This window comes from Hypanus sabinus, chromosome 22 (genome assembly GCF_030144855.1).
Source record: "Hypanus sabinus isolate sHypSab1 chromosome 22, sHypSab1.hap1, whole genome shotgun sequence".
Lineage (NCBI taxonomy): Eukaryota > Metazoa > Chordata > Chondrichthyes > Myliobatiformes > Dasyatidae > Hypanus > Hypanus sabinus.
The window spans coordinates 40,587,353-40,601,114 of NC_082727.1; the positions used below are offsets into that span (position 1 = coordinate 40,587,353).

The window sequence follows — 13,762 nt, forward strand, 5'->3', positions numbered from 1 at the left end:
TAAGCACACACCCAAGGTGTGCTAGTGTTGCTCTTCAACGAGGAGGAGATATTATTACCAATTCACACAGATTGTGGTCTTCTTGTTAGGAGGTCAAAGATCCAATTGCAGAGAGAGGTACAGAGGCCCAGGTTCTACAACTTCTCAATTAGAATTGTGGGAATGATGGTATTAAACAGTGAGCTATGGTCAACAAATAGCATCCTGACAAAGGTGTTTGTATTCTGCATGTGATCTAAGGTGATCTCTCTCCCTAATTACCTTTTGCTCTTAATATACTTCAGAAAATATTTTAGGATTCTCCTTCAGCTTACCTACGAGGGATATGTTATTCAAAACACACTAGGTTAGAGATATCTCATGCCCCATTTACAGTGGCATGCAGAAGTTTGGGCACCCCGGTCAAAATTTCTGTTACTGTGAATAGTTAAGTGAGTAGATGAACTGATCTCCAAAAGTCATAAAGTTAAAGATGAAACATTCTTTTCAACATTTTAAGATTAGTGTATTATTTTTGTTTCGTACAATTTTAGAATGAAAAAAGGAAAGGAGCACCATGCAAAAGTTTGGGCACCCCAAGAGATTTGAGCTCTCAGATAACTTTTTCCAAGGTCTCAGACCTTAATTAGCTTGTTAGGGCTATGGCTTGTTCACAGTCATCATTAGGAAAGGCCAGGTGATGCAAGTTTCAAAGCTTTATAAATACCCTGACTTCTCAAACCTCGTCCCTACAATCAGCAGCCATGGGCTCCTCTAAGCAGCTGCCTAGCACTCTGAAAATTGAAAGAAATGATGCCCACAAAGCAGGAGAAGGCTATAAGAAGATAGCAAAATGTTTTCAGGTAGCTGTTTCTTTAGTTCATAATGTAATTAAGAAATGGCAGTTAACAGGAATGGTGGAGGTCAATTTGAGGTTTGGAAGACCAAGAAAACTTTCCGAGAGAGCAGCTTATAGGATTGCGAGAAAGGCACATCAAAACCCCCATTTGACTGCAAAATAACTTCAGAAAGACTTAGCAGACTCTGGAGTGGTGGCGCACTGTTCTACTATGCAGTGACACCTGCACAAATATGACCTTCATGGAAGAGTCATCAGAAGAAAACCTTTTCTGTGTCCTCACCACAAAATTCAGCACCACAAGTTTGCAAAGGATCATCTAAACAAGCCTGATGCATTTTGGAAACAAGTCCTGTCAACTGATGAAGTTAAAATAGAACTTCTTGGCTGCAATGTGCAATGATGTGTTTGGAGAAAAAAGGGTGCAGAAGAACACCTCTCAAACTGTTAAACACAGCTTTGGGCTTGTGTTGCAGCCAGTGGCACGGGGAACATTTCACTGGTAGAGGAAAGAATGACTTCAATTGAATACCAGCAAATCCTGGAAGCAAACATCACACCCTCTGTAAAAAAGCTGAAGATGAAAAGAGGATGGCTTCTACAACAGGATAATGATCCTAAACACAACTCAAAATCCACAATAGACTACCTCAAGAGGCGCAAGCTGAAGGTTTTGCCATGGCCCTCACAGTCCACCGACCTAAATATCATCGAAAATCTGTGCATAGACCTCAAAAGAGCAGTGCATGCAAGATGGCCCAAGGATCGCACAAAACTAGAAGCCTTTTGCGAGGAAGAATGGGTGAAAATCCCCCAAACGAGAACTGAAAGATTCTTAGCCAGCTACAGAAGGCGTTTACAAGCTGTGATACTTGCCAAAGGGTGTGTTACTAAGTATTGACCATACAGAGTTCCCAAACTTCTGCTTCAGGCCCTTTTTCTTTTTGTTATTTTGAAACTGTAGAAGTTGGAAATAAAAAAAGTAATCTTGCTTAAGATATTAAAGAAATGTGTCATCTTTAGCTTTAAGCCTTTTGGAAGCCAGGTAATCTTCTATTCGCTTAGCTATTCACAGTTACAGAAACTTTGACCAGGGTGCCCAAATTTTTGTACGCGCGTGCGCCCTTAACTCCTCATGGAGTCATCGGGGCGCCATCATGACAAGCTTTTTGCACCTTTTTTTTGGTGTTGCTCATCATATGGCCTGTCTTGGGCATCTGAAACCTGGTGGAGCCCATTCCTCTCCAGATTTTTGGAGCCGGTTGGATTCAAACTGGGGAGCCTTCGCTCCGAAGTCTGGCGCTGGTGCCACTACACCACCAGCCCGCATATACATCCTCTTAATTTCCATTTTAAGTGTATTCTTAAATCCTTTATTCTATCCAAAAGATCAGCTTGATCCTATTTGCCAACACCTGCCATAAGCTTCTTTAAAAATAAAACTGAGCAGAACCTCAACACACTTCATCTACTAGGGTTTCCTGATCCTGCCAGCCTTGCCTTAAACTCCAATTGGAACATGCTGGCCCTGAACATTGCCTATCTCACTTTTAAAAGCCTCCCACTTGCCAGGCGTTCTTTTGCCAAAACCCTCTCCCAAATCAACTTTGAATTTCTGTGTAATACCATCAAAATTATGCCTCCTTGAATTTGGACTAACTTGAGTATCAGTCTAGTTTTTTCTCCCCATATTTATCTTGAAACTAATATAAATATGGTCACTGTACTCAAAATGCTCCCTGAGAGACATCACCCACTTCCACAATCTCATTTTCAAGAGGAGATTGAGTGCAGCACATGCCACAGCATGATAATCTGCACTTGGCTTTCTTGGACACACAAATTCTGCCCCTTTGAATCCCTTAGCACAACTGCAGCTCCAGTCAAAATTAAAGAAATTAAAATTACTTAGTGTTAAACTGCTTATTCCTACGCCTATACACAATTTCAGTACACTTTTTATAATCCCTACCAAGTTTTGAGGGGCCTATTGTATAATCTAAAAGAGATCACCCCCAGCTTTTATTTTCAAGTTCTACCACATGGCTTTGCTTGACATTTTCCCCCAGTACCACCGTGACGGTTTCACCAATGAATAATGCAACTCTACCTCCTCTCTTAGCTTGCCAAACAGACTAGTTTAAACTCTCCTTTGCTGGTCCACATAAAATACCCCCTCCAGGATATTCACCTGCCAGTTCAGATTTATATATTTACTCAACTACTTTTGTAGACCAATATTTCAGTGGAAATATGTGCTTTGCAGTATCATTCCACACAATTGTTGTTCATAACAAGAGCCAACATTTGACTGCGAATAAAAGCCATTTTCTCCGGTGTGAGGAGAAAGTGTGGATTATCCACTGCCGTGAAGATTGATAAAGAATCTGAGACCAAGAACTGCATTTCAAAATAAATACTGAAATTTGTTCCTTTAACAAAAATGGAACAGAAACTGCTGCATGTGTTGTGAATCAATTGTTTCTTTGCAGGGAGGCTCAGCTGCAACACTCTATTGTGCATACAGTATAGCTGTTCCAGAGCCAGTAGTGACTTTGGCGTGGATCCTGGATCAGATCAGTCAAAGGGGAGGATTCATGGTGAAGTCTGTTGGGGTTGGGTTGGGGGGGGGGGGTGGGGAAAAGTAGTAAAATCAGGGTTATATTCCTAAAGGAGAAAATCAAAGTCATGATTGGATGCAGAGGTGAAATGGGTAGGTTTTGCCTGTGATTCAGTATAATTAGATGGGCTGGAGTGGGAAATAATTTTTGATTTTGTTTAATAACATGATGCCGGGGTCTTGTTCGATATGGAGGTTCGCAGCAAAGAGGAGTTGAGCCGTAAATGATGGAAGGACAGGCAAATCAAAAACTTAAAGTGAACTTAACCTGAAAGAGGGTCACAGCATCAAACTCCATGGTAATGGAAAAGATAAACTTTTCATTACTTTTACATTATGCTGAATCAGACTTAACTGCACAAGTGGTCTACATATTTTGTTAGCCATGTATGTGATAAATTATTTGAAGCCAGCCACATCCAAATACATGTTGAGCATGCGCTTTGCCATCTGAATAAATTCGGATGCATAGTGCCAAATAAATAAATACATACATAAATAAATCATTACCCTTATGAAAAATTTTCTGGACATACACACAAGCTGCAACTTTGTGAAAAATTGAATGATAAACTAAATTGAGTGTTTTTAAATTTGTTTCTGAGAATGAAAAAAGCAGTTTAAGCTTCTGCATTTGAGGTTGACTTGTGTAATAATTGTTTACAAAGAAGGCGTTAGTTTTGAACCCAGCTGACATTCAGATATTACTTGACTTTTCAGTAGATGCCATTCCTCCCATGCACGTTAAACCCTTAAGCGCATTTATCAATTACAGTAAAGGAAGCTAGCTGCCACTTGTGAGTTATTTGCACACACAGGGTGCTAATGGAAATGTCACTGCTGTGATCATTAATCCTGAAAACATCATACAAAAAGACTGGAGCAGGGCGTTAAGTTCAAACATAAATCACAGACAGAATGGTGACGACTGGAATGTACATCCTACAGTAGCCATAAATGTACAAAGTTTTAACTGGTTACTGTGCTGTGGATCTGAATTCAAAATTTTACCAATTCAATTTTGAAAATATAAAACAAATGACTAAAAAATGATTCCTTTAAGCAAAATTAAATTGAAAGGCATTTCCAGTAGCAATTTCACATAGTTTGCAAAGTATTCTTCAATATATAAACAGAATAGACGTTGCATAAAAATATACTGGAAAAAATCTACAAATGCACTACTTATACAAATTCAACATATTTGTTCTGAAGATATGATGACAAAAGATGTCAGCATCTCATACACATCTTTATACCTGCAAATTTTTTCAGACTCATGAATCACTGAAAGCAGCATGAGCACGCAGATTTACATTTCACGTTTGATTTTCTCTGCACAAAGAGACAATCTTTGCTCGTGATTTCAAAGAGGAATAGTACAACTGCAAATACAAAATTAATAGCCTTTCTGAACATAAACATTAGGATGATCTTTCACAATGTGTCCTTAAATGTGCTATTCATAAGCAAAGCGTGTCTTCAGACTCAGTGGAGGCTTTGGCTCTAGAACACCTGCATCTCAGAGTCAAAAAGGAAAACTTCCACAGATTTCCAAAGTCGCAGGCTGAGAGATTTGCCTGCTGAAGCCTTGCTGGGTTAACTTGGCAATAGGCTTATGAAAATGAATTGGAGAAATCAACTACTAAAGAGGAGTGAATTTAAGTAAATTTAAAAAGTTTAAAAAATTGCTTTCAGTGTGATTTTAAGGTTGTACTCCAAATATTTAAAAAATAAACAAAAGCATCCTAGAATTGCTCTTTTGCCTAGATTTGCCACCTGAAGACCAGGCTTGTATGGACTTACTTATTCTGGATACAGACTCAAAAATACTGGCACTGCTTTTGGATACCATCTACAAAGTGTACTGAGTTCTGAGGGTGACTAAGCCTTTTGCCGCGTAGTGACCATCCCAAAAGTGCCCTGGTGCCTCATGATGAGTAGTCACTTTCGAAGGCCATGGAACAATTTGAATGATTCTGATTGTTAGAGACATTTAAAAACAAATTAAAGTGAAAGAAGTATTTAAAACAAAAAATATTAAAATACTAAAGTAACTCATGTGCTTGCAAGTTTAAAAAAAAATTTAAAAGGGAACCATTTTTTTATCCAAACTCCCTGCAGTAAAGCTAAAGGACCTGTAAGGGACGAGTGTAGCATTTGACCTTCAGATGTTTTGGGGGTTTTAATTCAAGACATGAATTAGCTATTACCCAGTTAAGCATAATTCAGCACAACATTCTGATTGGTGCTGGATGATTTTCAAAGTTATGAATTTCAAAAACATTTTAACATTCAATTTAAACAGCAGCTTTGTTAGCTGGCATGACTGGTGACAGATACTCATCAGCTGACAGTCACTCAATGGGAGAGGCCCTGAGCCTTGCTGGTGAGCTGGTAACTGACCTCCCAGGGAAGACAGCATCATGGACTGTGCAGGACTATTAAAAATTAAAGATTAGCTTTATCTGTCACATGTACATAGCAACGTGTCATTTTGCATCAAGTCAGTTAAGATGGTGCTGGACAGTTGCAAATGTTGCCACGCTTCCAGATAGCATGCCCACATCTCACTAACCTTAGCAGTTTTCCACCATCATCCTGGTAGTGGTGTACATTCCACCTCAGGACAACATCAGGCAGATAATGGTGGGAACTGACCAACGTATCTGCAGGCACGAAACTGTGCACACTGATGCCTTCCCCATTACTGCAGGAGATTTCAACCAGGCCAGCTTAAAGAAGTCTCTAAACAATTACCACCAACATATTACCTGTGGAACCAGAGGAGCCAACACACTTGACCACTGTTACACAACCATCAGGAATGCTTTCCATGCCATTCCACACTTTGGGAAGTCTGATCACCTGACTGTACCTCTACTCCTAGCATATAGGCAAAGACTAAAGACTGCAGCACCAATGGTGAGGACCGAGGCATGATCGATGGAAGTGTAGAAGCACTTACAGGACTGTTTTGAGTTGGTGGACTGGACAATATTCTGGGATTCATCTTCAAGTCTGAGTGAATATAACACCGACTTCAAAAACTGGGTGCAAGAGTGTTTGCCATCGAGGACATGCCAGATACATAGTACTTAAAGGCCATGGATGAACCAGGAGATTAGTAGTTTACCAAGGGTTAAATCTGAGGCATTCAAGGCCAGTGATCCAGAACTATACAAGCCATTCAGGTAAAAATTATGGATGCAAAAGACAATTCTGATTGAGGCTAGAGACAGAATGGGATGCAGATCAACCCTGGTAGGGTTTGCAGACCATTATTTACTACAAAGCGAAACCTAACATGAATGACTGATGGTTCACCTCCCGATGAGCTCAATACATTTTATGCACTGTTTGAAAGGGAGAACAAAATTTCACCTGTGTGAATTTGGTGACAACACGATCTTTCTCGGTGGCCAACATCAAAACATTTTTCAAGAGAGTGAATGCTTGCACGGCTTCAGGCCCTGATGGTATACCTGGTAGAGCACTGAAAACCTGTGTCAACTAATGCAAATGTTCAAGGACATAGTCGATTTCTCATTGCTGCAGTCAGAGGCTCTCATCTGCTCAAAAGGGCAACAATCATACCAGTGCCCATAGCAGGATGAGGTGTTAATGTTTTGCAACTCCAAAAACTTAATCAAAACTAAAACACGGGAGCTGGGAACAGGTCTACTTCATTTTACTTGCCTTTTCTTCAGTGGGGTGCACACATATAACGTGATAATGTAATGACTTACTGAACGTAATTCTTCCATAACCCTTAATGATTATGTAAGCAAGAATGCTTAAATAAATTTACAATATTACTGAAATAATAAATTACACTCCTCCCTGCTTAGCTGTAACCTCCAATTCAACACAGAATGTATCTCAACTCAAATAAGTAATGTATTACTCTCTAGTAATAAATATATATATATATGAGTGCCAGTGTAGTGTGTCCTGCTGACATTGCTTGCAGTACATTCTTCAGGCTCTGGACAACCGTTAAGCAAAGTCATCTGTAGCTGGGTATGTGCAAATGTAATAGGTCTTATTCCATTCATTTTCAGGAATGACTGAAACTGTTCCGTAACAAACTGTGACTCATTATCACTGATTAAGTGCATGATGAAACCAGTCCTTGAGAAGAGGCTTCTCAGCACATCGACAATGTGCGAGACTGTAGTGGAGGCTATTGGGAACTCTTCTGGCCATTTTGTAGCTGCATCCACTACTACCAAGAAATATGTACCTATGAATGGTTCGGTAAAATCCACATGAATCCACTGCCAGGGCAACGCAGGCCATTCCTAGAGATGGTTAGGCAGTGCTCTTGGCATCATCTACATCCCAAACAGTGCATAGCGAGCTATGCACCAACACTTTCATGTTGACCATACATAGATGACTGACATGTAGCGCTTCCAACACTTCAGCTCTCAGCTTGGATGGTACAACTCTCAATCCCCACACAGGCAACTCCCATTCAAAGGCAAGTACATCCTAGCATTGGTAAAACTGAGGGAACTGGAGTTGCTGATGCACATTCCAGCCACGTTGGGTGCCTATGTAAACCTGAGAGAATGTTAGCTCTTTTCTGGTTTCCCTTTGGATCACCTCTGCTCAAAAGTAAGTCTATTATGGTGATAAAGCCCTTTGCGACTGTTTATGGTGAGAAATACTTTGGACTCTTCTTCTATCTGCATCTGTAGGTAGGCCTCAGTGAAGTCTACTTTGCTGAAGTGTTTTCCTCTAGAATGGTTTGCTAAGATACTCTCTGTCCTGGGCAGAGAGTATCAATCTACTTTCAGTACCAGATTGATGATGACCTTAAAATCTCCTGATAAACTCACTCTTCTTGGTTACTGGGACCAGTGCTATTGTCCTTGGGCTATACACAAGGCTGGAATGAACCCCTTCAGCCTCGATGCAATCTAGCTTACTGGCTACTTTATCATGGAGAGTACACAAGGAACCAGGCAGGTTTTGTAAAACTTGTGCGGCACTTTAACACTAGTTTACCCTTTATGTGAGTTTTCCCAATGCCACCCTTCAACACCGTTGCATTATCCAGTACCTTAAATAAATTCACTTTATTCACTAAATTCACTTCAAGTGTTGGGGATATGGCATGCAAATAGATCACTAATTATGTTGTAGCTGTCAAGGCTATCCAATCCTGTGTCACTCCACCATTATCAGTTTTTTTTCCATCAACATGCAGATTAGTGTACTTTCTGAAACTGCAACTTGACCTTTTATCTTTTTCTCTTCCCTGTACAGTCCATTTATTTTTTATCTGTCCAACATGCTCTTTGTATATGTCCTACATTGTTGCATTTTCTGCAGGTTTTGCCTTTAAACCCACATTGGTCTGGTGTACATGAGCACTTGCCACAACTGTAACACAATTTGTTCAGCCAGGCAGATTTCTCTTTGGATGCTACAATTTTCTCCATGCTCACTTTCATCCCTGACTAGAATGTAACTGCACCTCTGGCTGCTGTTTGCACTGAAAACAGCTATTTCAACTGAGAGTTGTGCAGTTAGGGGCCATTTTTGAATGTTTTCTTGTAAGATTCCACAAACTAATCAATCTCCCAGTGTATTAATGAGCTCATCACTGAACTGACAATTTCTTCAATTCAGCCACCCCAAGGGAACTTGGAAAAAAAAAGGATGGAATCCTTACAAGAGGCTGGGTGGGCACATAAGATGACAAAATAAACTGCAGATGCTGAAATATAGAACCAAGAATAGGTCCACTAGTTAAGCTAGTGGATCAAGGAGCATCTGCTAAAGAAATAAAAGGTGTGAGCTGACAAGTACACCCTGTCAAATCAGGTCAGGGACACAGAAAAGACTGTCAGTCAATGTAAGTCTAAGTGACTGCTGAAGGGATTGGGAAGGGACCATGGACAGATGGAACAAGGTGGGAAGGGAAACTGATACAAGGGATGGCAATCTTACAAGAGGCTTGGTGGCCTCTGTCCTCTCCTACCCTTTCTTCCCTGTTTTACTCCAGCTCCAACCCCACATTATGGCTTTACCATCTCTCCTGCTCTCTCCCTCTGTATGCTGAGCTATCAGTCCTTACTAATGGGCTCACACTTGCACCCCTTACACCACACCTTAGAGAGTTTCGGGCTTGGCACAATGTTGACCATTCTTCTAAACCGCCTGCCTGTGCTTATTTCTTTGGCAAGTAATTCTCACTCCCCAACAATGATGATTCCTTCTTCCAGCACCCCCCTTCCGCTTAAGTACGCCCTTCTAGCTTTTACCATCTCTCTACCTTTGACATCATCCAAATCAAAGTTATTCATGCAACTCATCAAATCCACCACACTAAGCATTCAGTCCTTTCAATAATACTGCACTAGGGCTGTTATGCAATCTACAAAATGCACTGCAGTTATCTGCAAGAACAAGATGATAAAGATTAACATAAGTTGTCACATATACATTGAAACATAGTGAAATGGATCATTTGCATTAACGACCCACACAGTCTAAAGACGCGCTGTGGGTCTGTGTCACCGTGCTCCCAGTGCCAACATTAGCAACTTACTAACCCGTACATCTTTGGAATACTGGGGGAAACCATAAGCACACAGAGGAGGCCCACGTGGCAAGGGGAGAATGTACAGACTCCTTATAGAAACAATACGTAAATGATTTAGAAGCAGAACATAAAAGGCATTCAGTGGAGAGAACCTGAAGCTATAGATATTGATGAAAAGGAGCAACACAATCTCCTATGAATGAGTGTTTAAAAACTCATCTGGTTTATCAAAGCCAAATATTAGAAATAGATTAGCTTAAAAAGCCTGTCAAACTCACATCTTTCAACAAGTGCATCAACTGAGTAAACTAGTAGTAATCTCAGTTCAAACTGAACTAAGATTAACACAATTTACACACTATCCCTTTAATGTTATTCAAGTAACAGAATAAAACAATGATGTTCTGGCCTGCCCCTTCTCAGGCTCTATGAAAATGCAGATTCTTGCTTTGTGCCCATGAACTTCAACAACTGGGAGAAGGAAGACCAAGACATAAACTCAATGCAGTACCCCTGGCTGAAGTGTAGTGATAGGGCTTTGAAGTAGGCATATTACTAATCATTTTAAGTATCTGGCTTGTTTAAGATCATTGTGACTTGTGCCTCCCAGTGGCTCCAAGAGGCAATGGTACAGATACTTTGGTTGGCACAATCTACTGGCTAAGAATAATATGGCCATTTTACACATGGTTAGGTTCCCCATGAGAGCACTTAGTACAAAGAAAGCTCACACTCTTCGCTGTTTCAATGGGGATACTTATCGAGTACTCTTATGTTAGGCTGTAGTCTTCTTTAGCCACCTGGATAGAAATATAGAAAATCTACACCACAATACAGGGCCTTTGGCCCACAAAGTTGTGCCGAACATGTCCCAACCTTAGAAATTACTTGGCTTACCATAGCCTTCTATTTTTCTAAGCTCCATTTACCTATCCAAAAGTCTCTTAAAGACCCTATCGTATCCGCTTCCACCACTGTTGCTGGCAGCTCATTTCACGCACTCACCACTGAGTAAAAAACTTACCCCTCCTGACATCTCCTCTGTACCTACTCCCCAGCACCTTAAACCGGTGTCCTCTTGTGGCAACCATTTCAGCCCTGGGAAAAAGCCTCTGCCTATCCACACAATCAATGCCTCTCATCATCTTATACACCACTATCAGGTCACCCCTCATCCTCCATAACAAGCTTCGTATCTTTTCACTGATCAGGGAATGCTGGTCCAATGATCACTGAGGGGAACTTTTTTGAATGATGATCAGGAATAGATTGGAACAGGATATCCTCACTGTGGGCCTTTACAAGATTTGCCACAAAGGGCCATTTGTGTTGAGATGGCAACCATTTTGGAACCAGGACTTTTCTAGGGACTCAAATTCTTGGAAATGAAGTGCTTTTTCGATGTGGTGCTGTACTTGAACAATGTATGTGATTAAGGAAATCGTGTATGCTGGTGCAGGACAGAAATGGTAGTTGCACTTTTAGGGTATTGGAAGTACCAATGGTTACAGCTTCCACATTCATGGCAATCACAAATCACACTTGGTATGAAAGGAATAAACTGACAGTGTGTTACTGGGGTCCTTGCCATCTAGGAACAGACAGTACAGAACTAATCCCATCTGGGCACTTTGCCTGCATGTCTGCTTCAAACACAGAAGCAGTCAATATTGTGGATTGTCACTGGGTAACTGTCCTCAAAGGAACTGCATTAGTGTTTAGAAGAGGTGCTTATTTAAAAGATCAAATCCCACAAGAGAATTAATTTCAAGGCCAGACAAATCATTATGAATTTAAAAAAAAATCACTCTAAAGAGCTCATACTTCTCATACTGAAACTCTATACTACTTACTACAAAGATGGTAGTCACAATTACGAAACAAACTGTTCTGGTTTGTCAAGGTGACCTTAGTATCCATAGAGAAAGGGAAAGCTTACAGTCAGTTTAAAAGAGTCACAAACAAGCAAATAAATGGACAATACAATGAGAAACTGAAATGTGCAAGTAGACAAGCAGGGCAAAACACTTCATGAATTTAAAAAAAAAACAAAAATTCCCCAAGAATTTTTTATCTTTCCATTCCTATTGATTCAAGACAAAATTTAAAACACAGGAAAACAGCATTTATAGCAATATTTTGAGTAATATAGAATTACAGTATGTTATTACATTAGTTAAAGTAGGGATTCCCAACCTTGTCTATGACATTAGCAAAGGGGTCTGTGGACCCCAGGTTAAGATTAATAATGCTGCATCAAGGTATGCACTCAGTCATTTGTGTGACTACGTTGATATCTTCTCAACTCGTAGCAGATATACTCCTAGTCAGTTCTAACATTAATTTGTTTCATCTAGATTTCGAAAGTTAAAATTACTTGTTCACTTAATGTCAGACAAGCTCTACTTACATTCACACTGAATTACATCCAGGTTGAACTGCTGAATGGCTCCCATGCTTATCTGCTTCACATCAGCATCCAGAAGCATTTGCATCATAGATGTGGATAGGTGCTTGCAGGCTGACATGCATGCAGTTTGGGCAACCTTTCCCTGGAAAAAGCAAGACATTGAGTAAAATCAGCTCAAGGCAAAATACAGTTACACATACTACACATATACTGTATGTATATGTATTTGGTGCCATCAAGATGAAATATCCTCAATTTACATAATATTCTCATTTCCCTTTATTATACATCTAACAGATTGCAAATTGATGTTAAGTAAATGTGAATGTAAAGTATTTCATCATTGTGGCCAATTGCTATCATGGTAAACAAAAAGTTAAACAATATTCAGTTTGGGATGTAAAAGAATAACAAAGTTAGGTGTGTTGAATTAAGATTGACCAGAGAAACAAAAATCATGAGTAGTTTATGATCTGACTGATAAAAACAAATACATACAGTATTGATGTATGCACACGAATACAAACACAATGCTGAATGGGTATGCATGAAGAAAACATTTTTTCAGGTAATGTTACTTCTCAAAGACCAAGATGTTAGGAGTAACAATTGGTCATCCACTGGTTTAACATACAAATTTAATTAGATATTACCAACTTTAAAATTACCTCAGCATTTAAATTGTGTACACAAATACTATATGGAGAGACTCCCACTACCTCCAAATGACAGAATGTGAATTTCATACTAAAGGATTGATTTTTTAATATTTCTCCCTTTGCACAGCATTCAGTTTCACAGATTTGTGCTACTAGATCTGTAAGGAATTATCAGCTAGAATAACAATTATATTCCTCATCTAGAAAATTAATGTTTTGTTTCAATGCCACAAGTTTATGCTCATTTTAATACATCTAATGTAACAATTATACAAACTATTAATGAAAAAATGAATTTTGGGGCATTATAAACATGCAATACATTGTCATACCACCACAACGTCAACATTATGGGAAATGGAAAGAAGGCTAAATATAACACAGATAAACAGAGCTGGAAGATTCTAGCAAACCTAGCTGTAGGAAATTCCAACCAGACCCAAAAGACCAGATCTGTTAATCTAGCAATGTACAAATGCCTCTACTGCATCCTGTGTAAATAATTGAATTGAGAAACAGAGAAAAAAAACATTCATATCAGTGCTGGAGTTGGTGCTAGCTGATTTTTCTTTAAATTCACCTTGTTAAAAGTGTAAAATGATTTACTCTTGAATAGGTAGCAGAATCATATACAAATTCTTCCAGCTCTGAAGCGGACAATGTACAATTTTATTAT

At 39.6% G+C, this 13,762-nt stretch overlaps 1 protein-coding gene across 2 annotated transcripts in view; it reads right to left on the reverse strand.

The window, feature by feature from the left end:
- Nucleotides 1–13,762, reverse strand: part of LOC132379553 (exocyst complex component 6-like) — a 162,408-nt gene that overhangs the window by 54,544 nt on the left and 94,102 nt on the right. For both annotated transcript variants that reach the window (XM_059947590.1, XM_059947591.1), the window contains one exon: nt 12,428–12,569. In XM_059947590.1, coding sequence (XP_059803573.1) covers nt 12,428–12,569 — 142 coding nt within the window. The remainder of the gene's footprint in view (nt 1–12,427; nt 12,570–13,762) is intronic.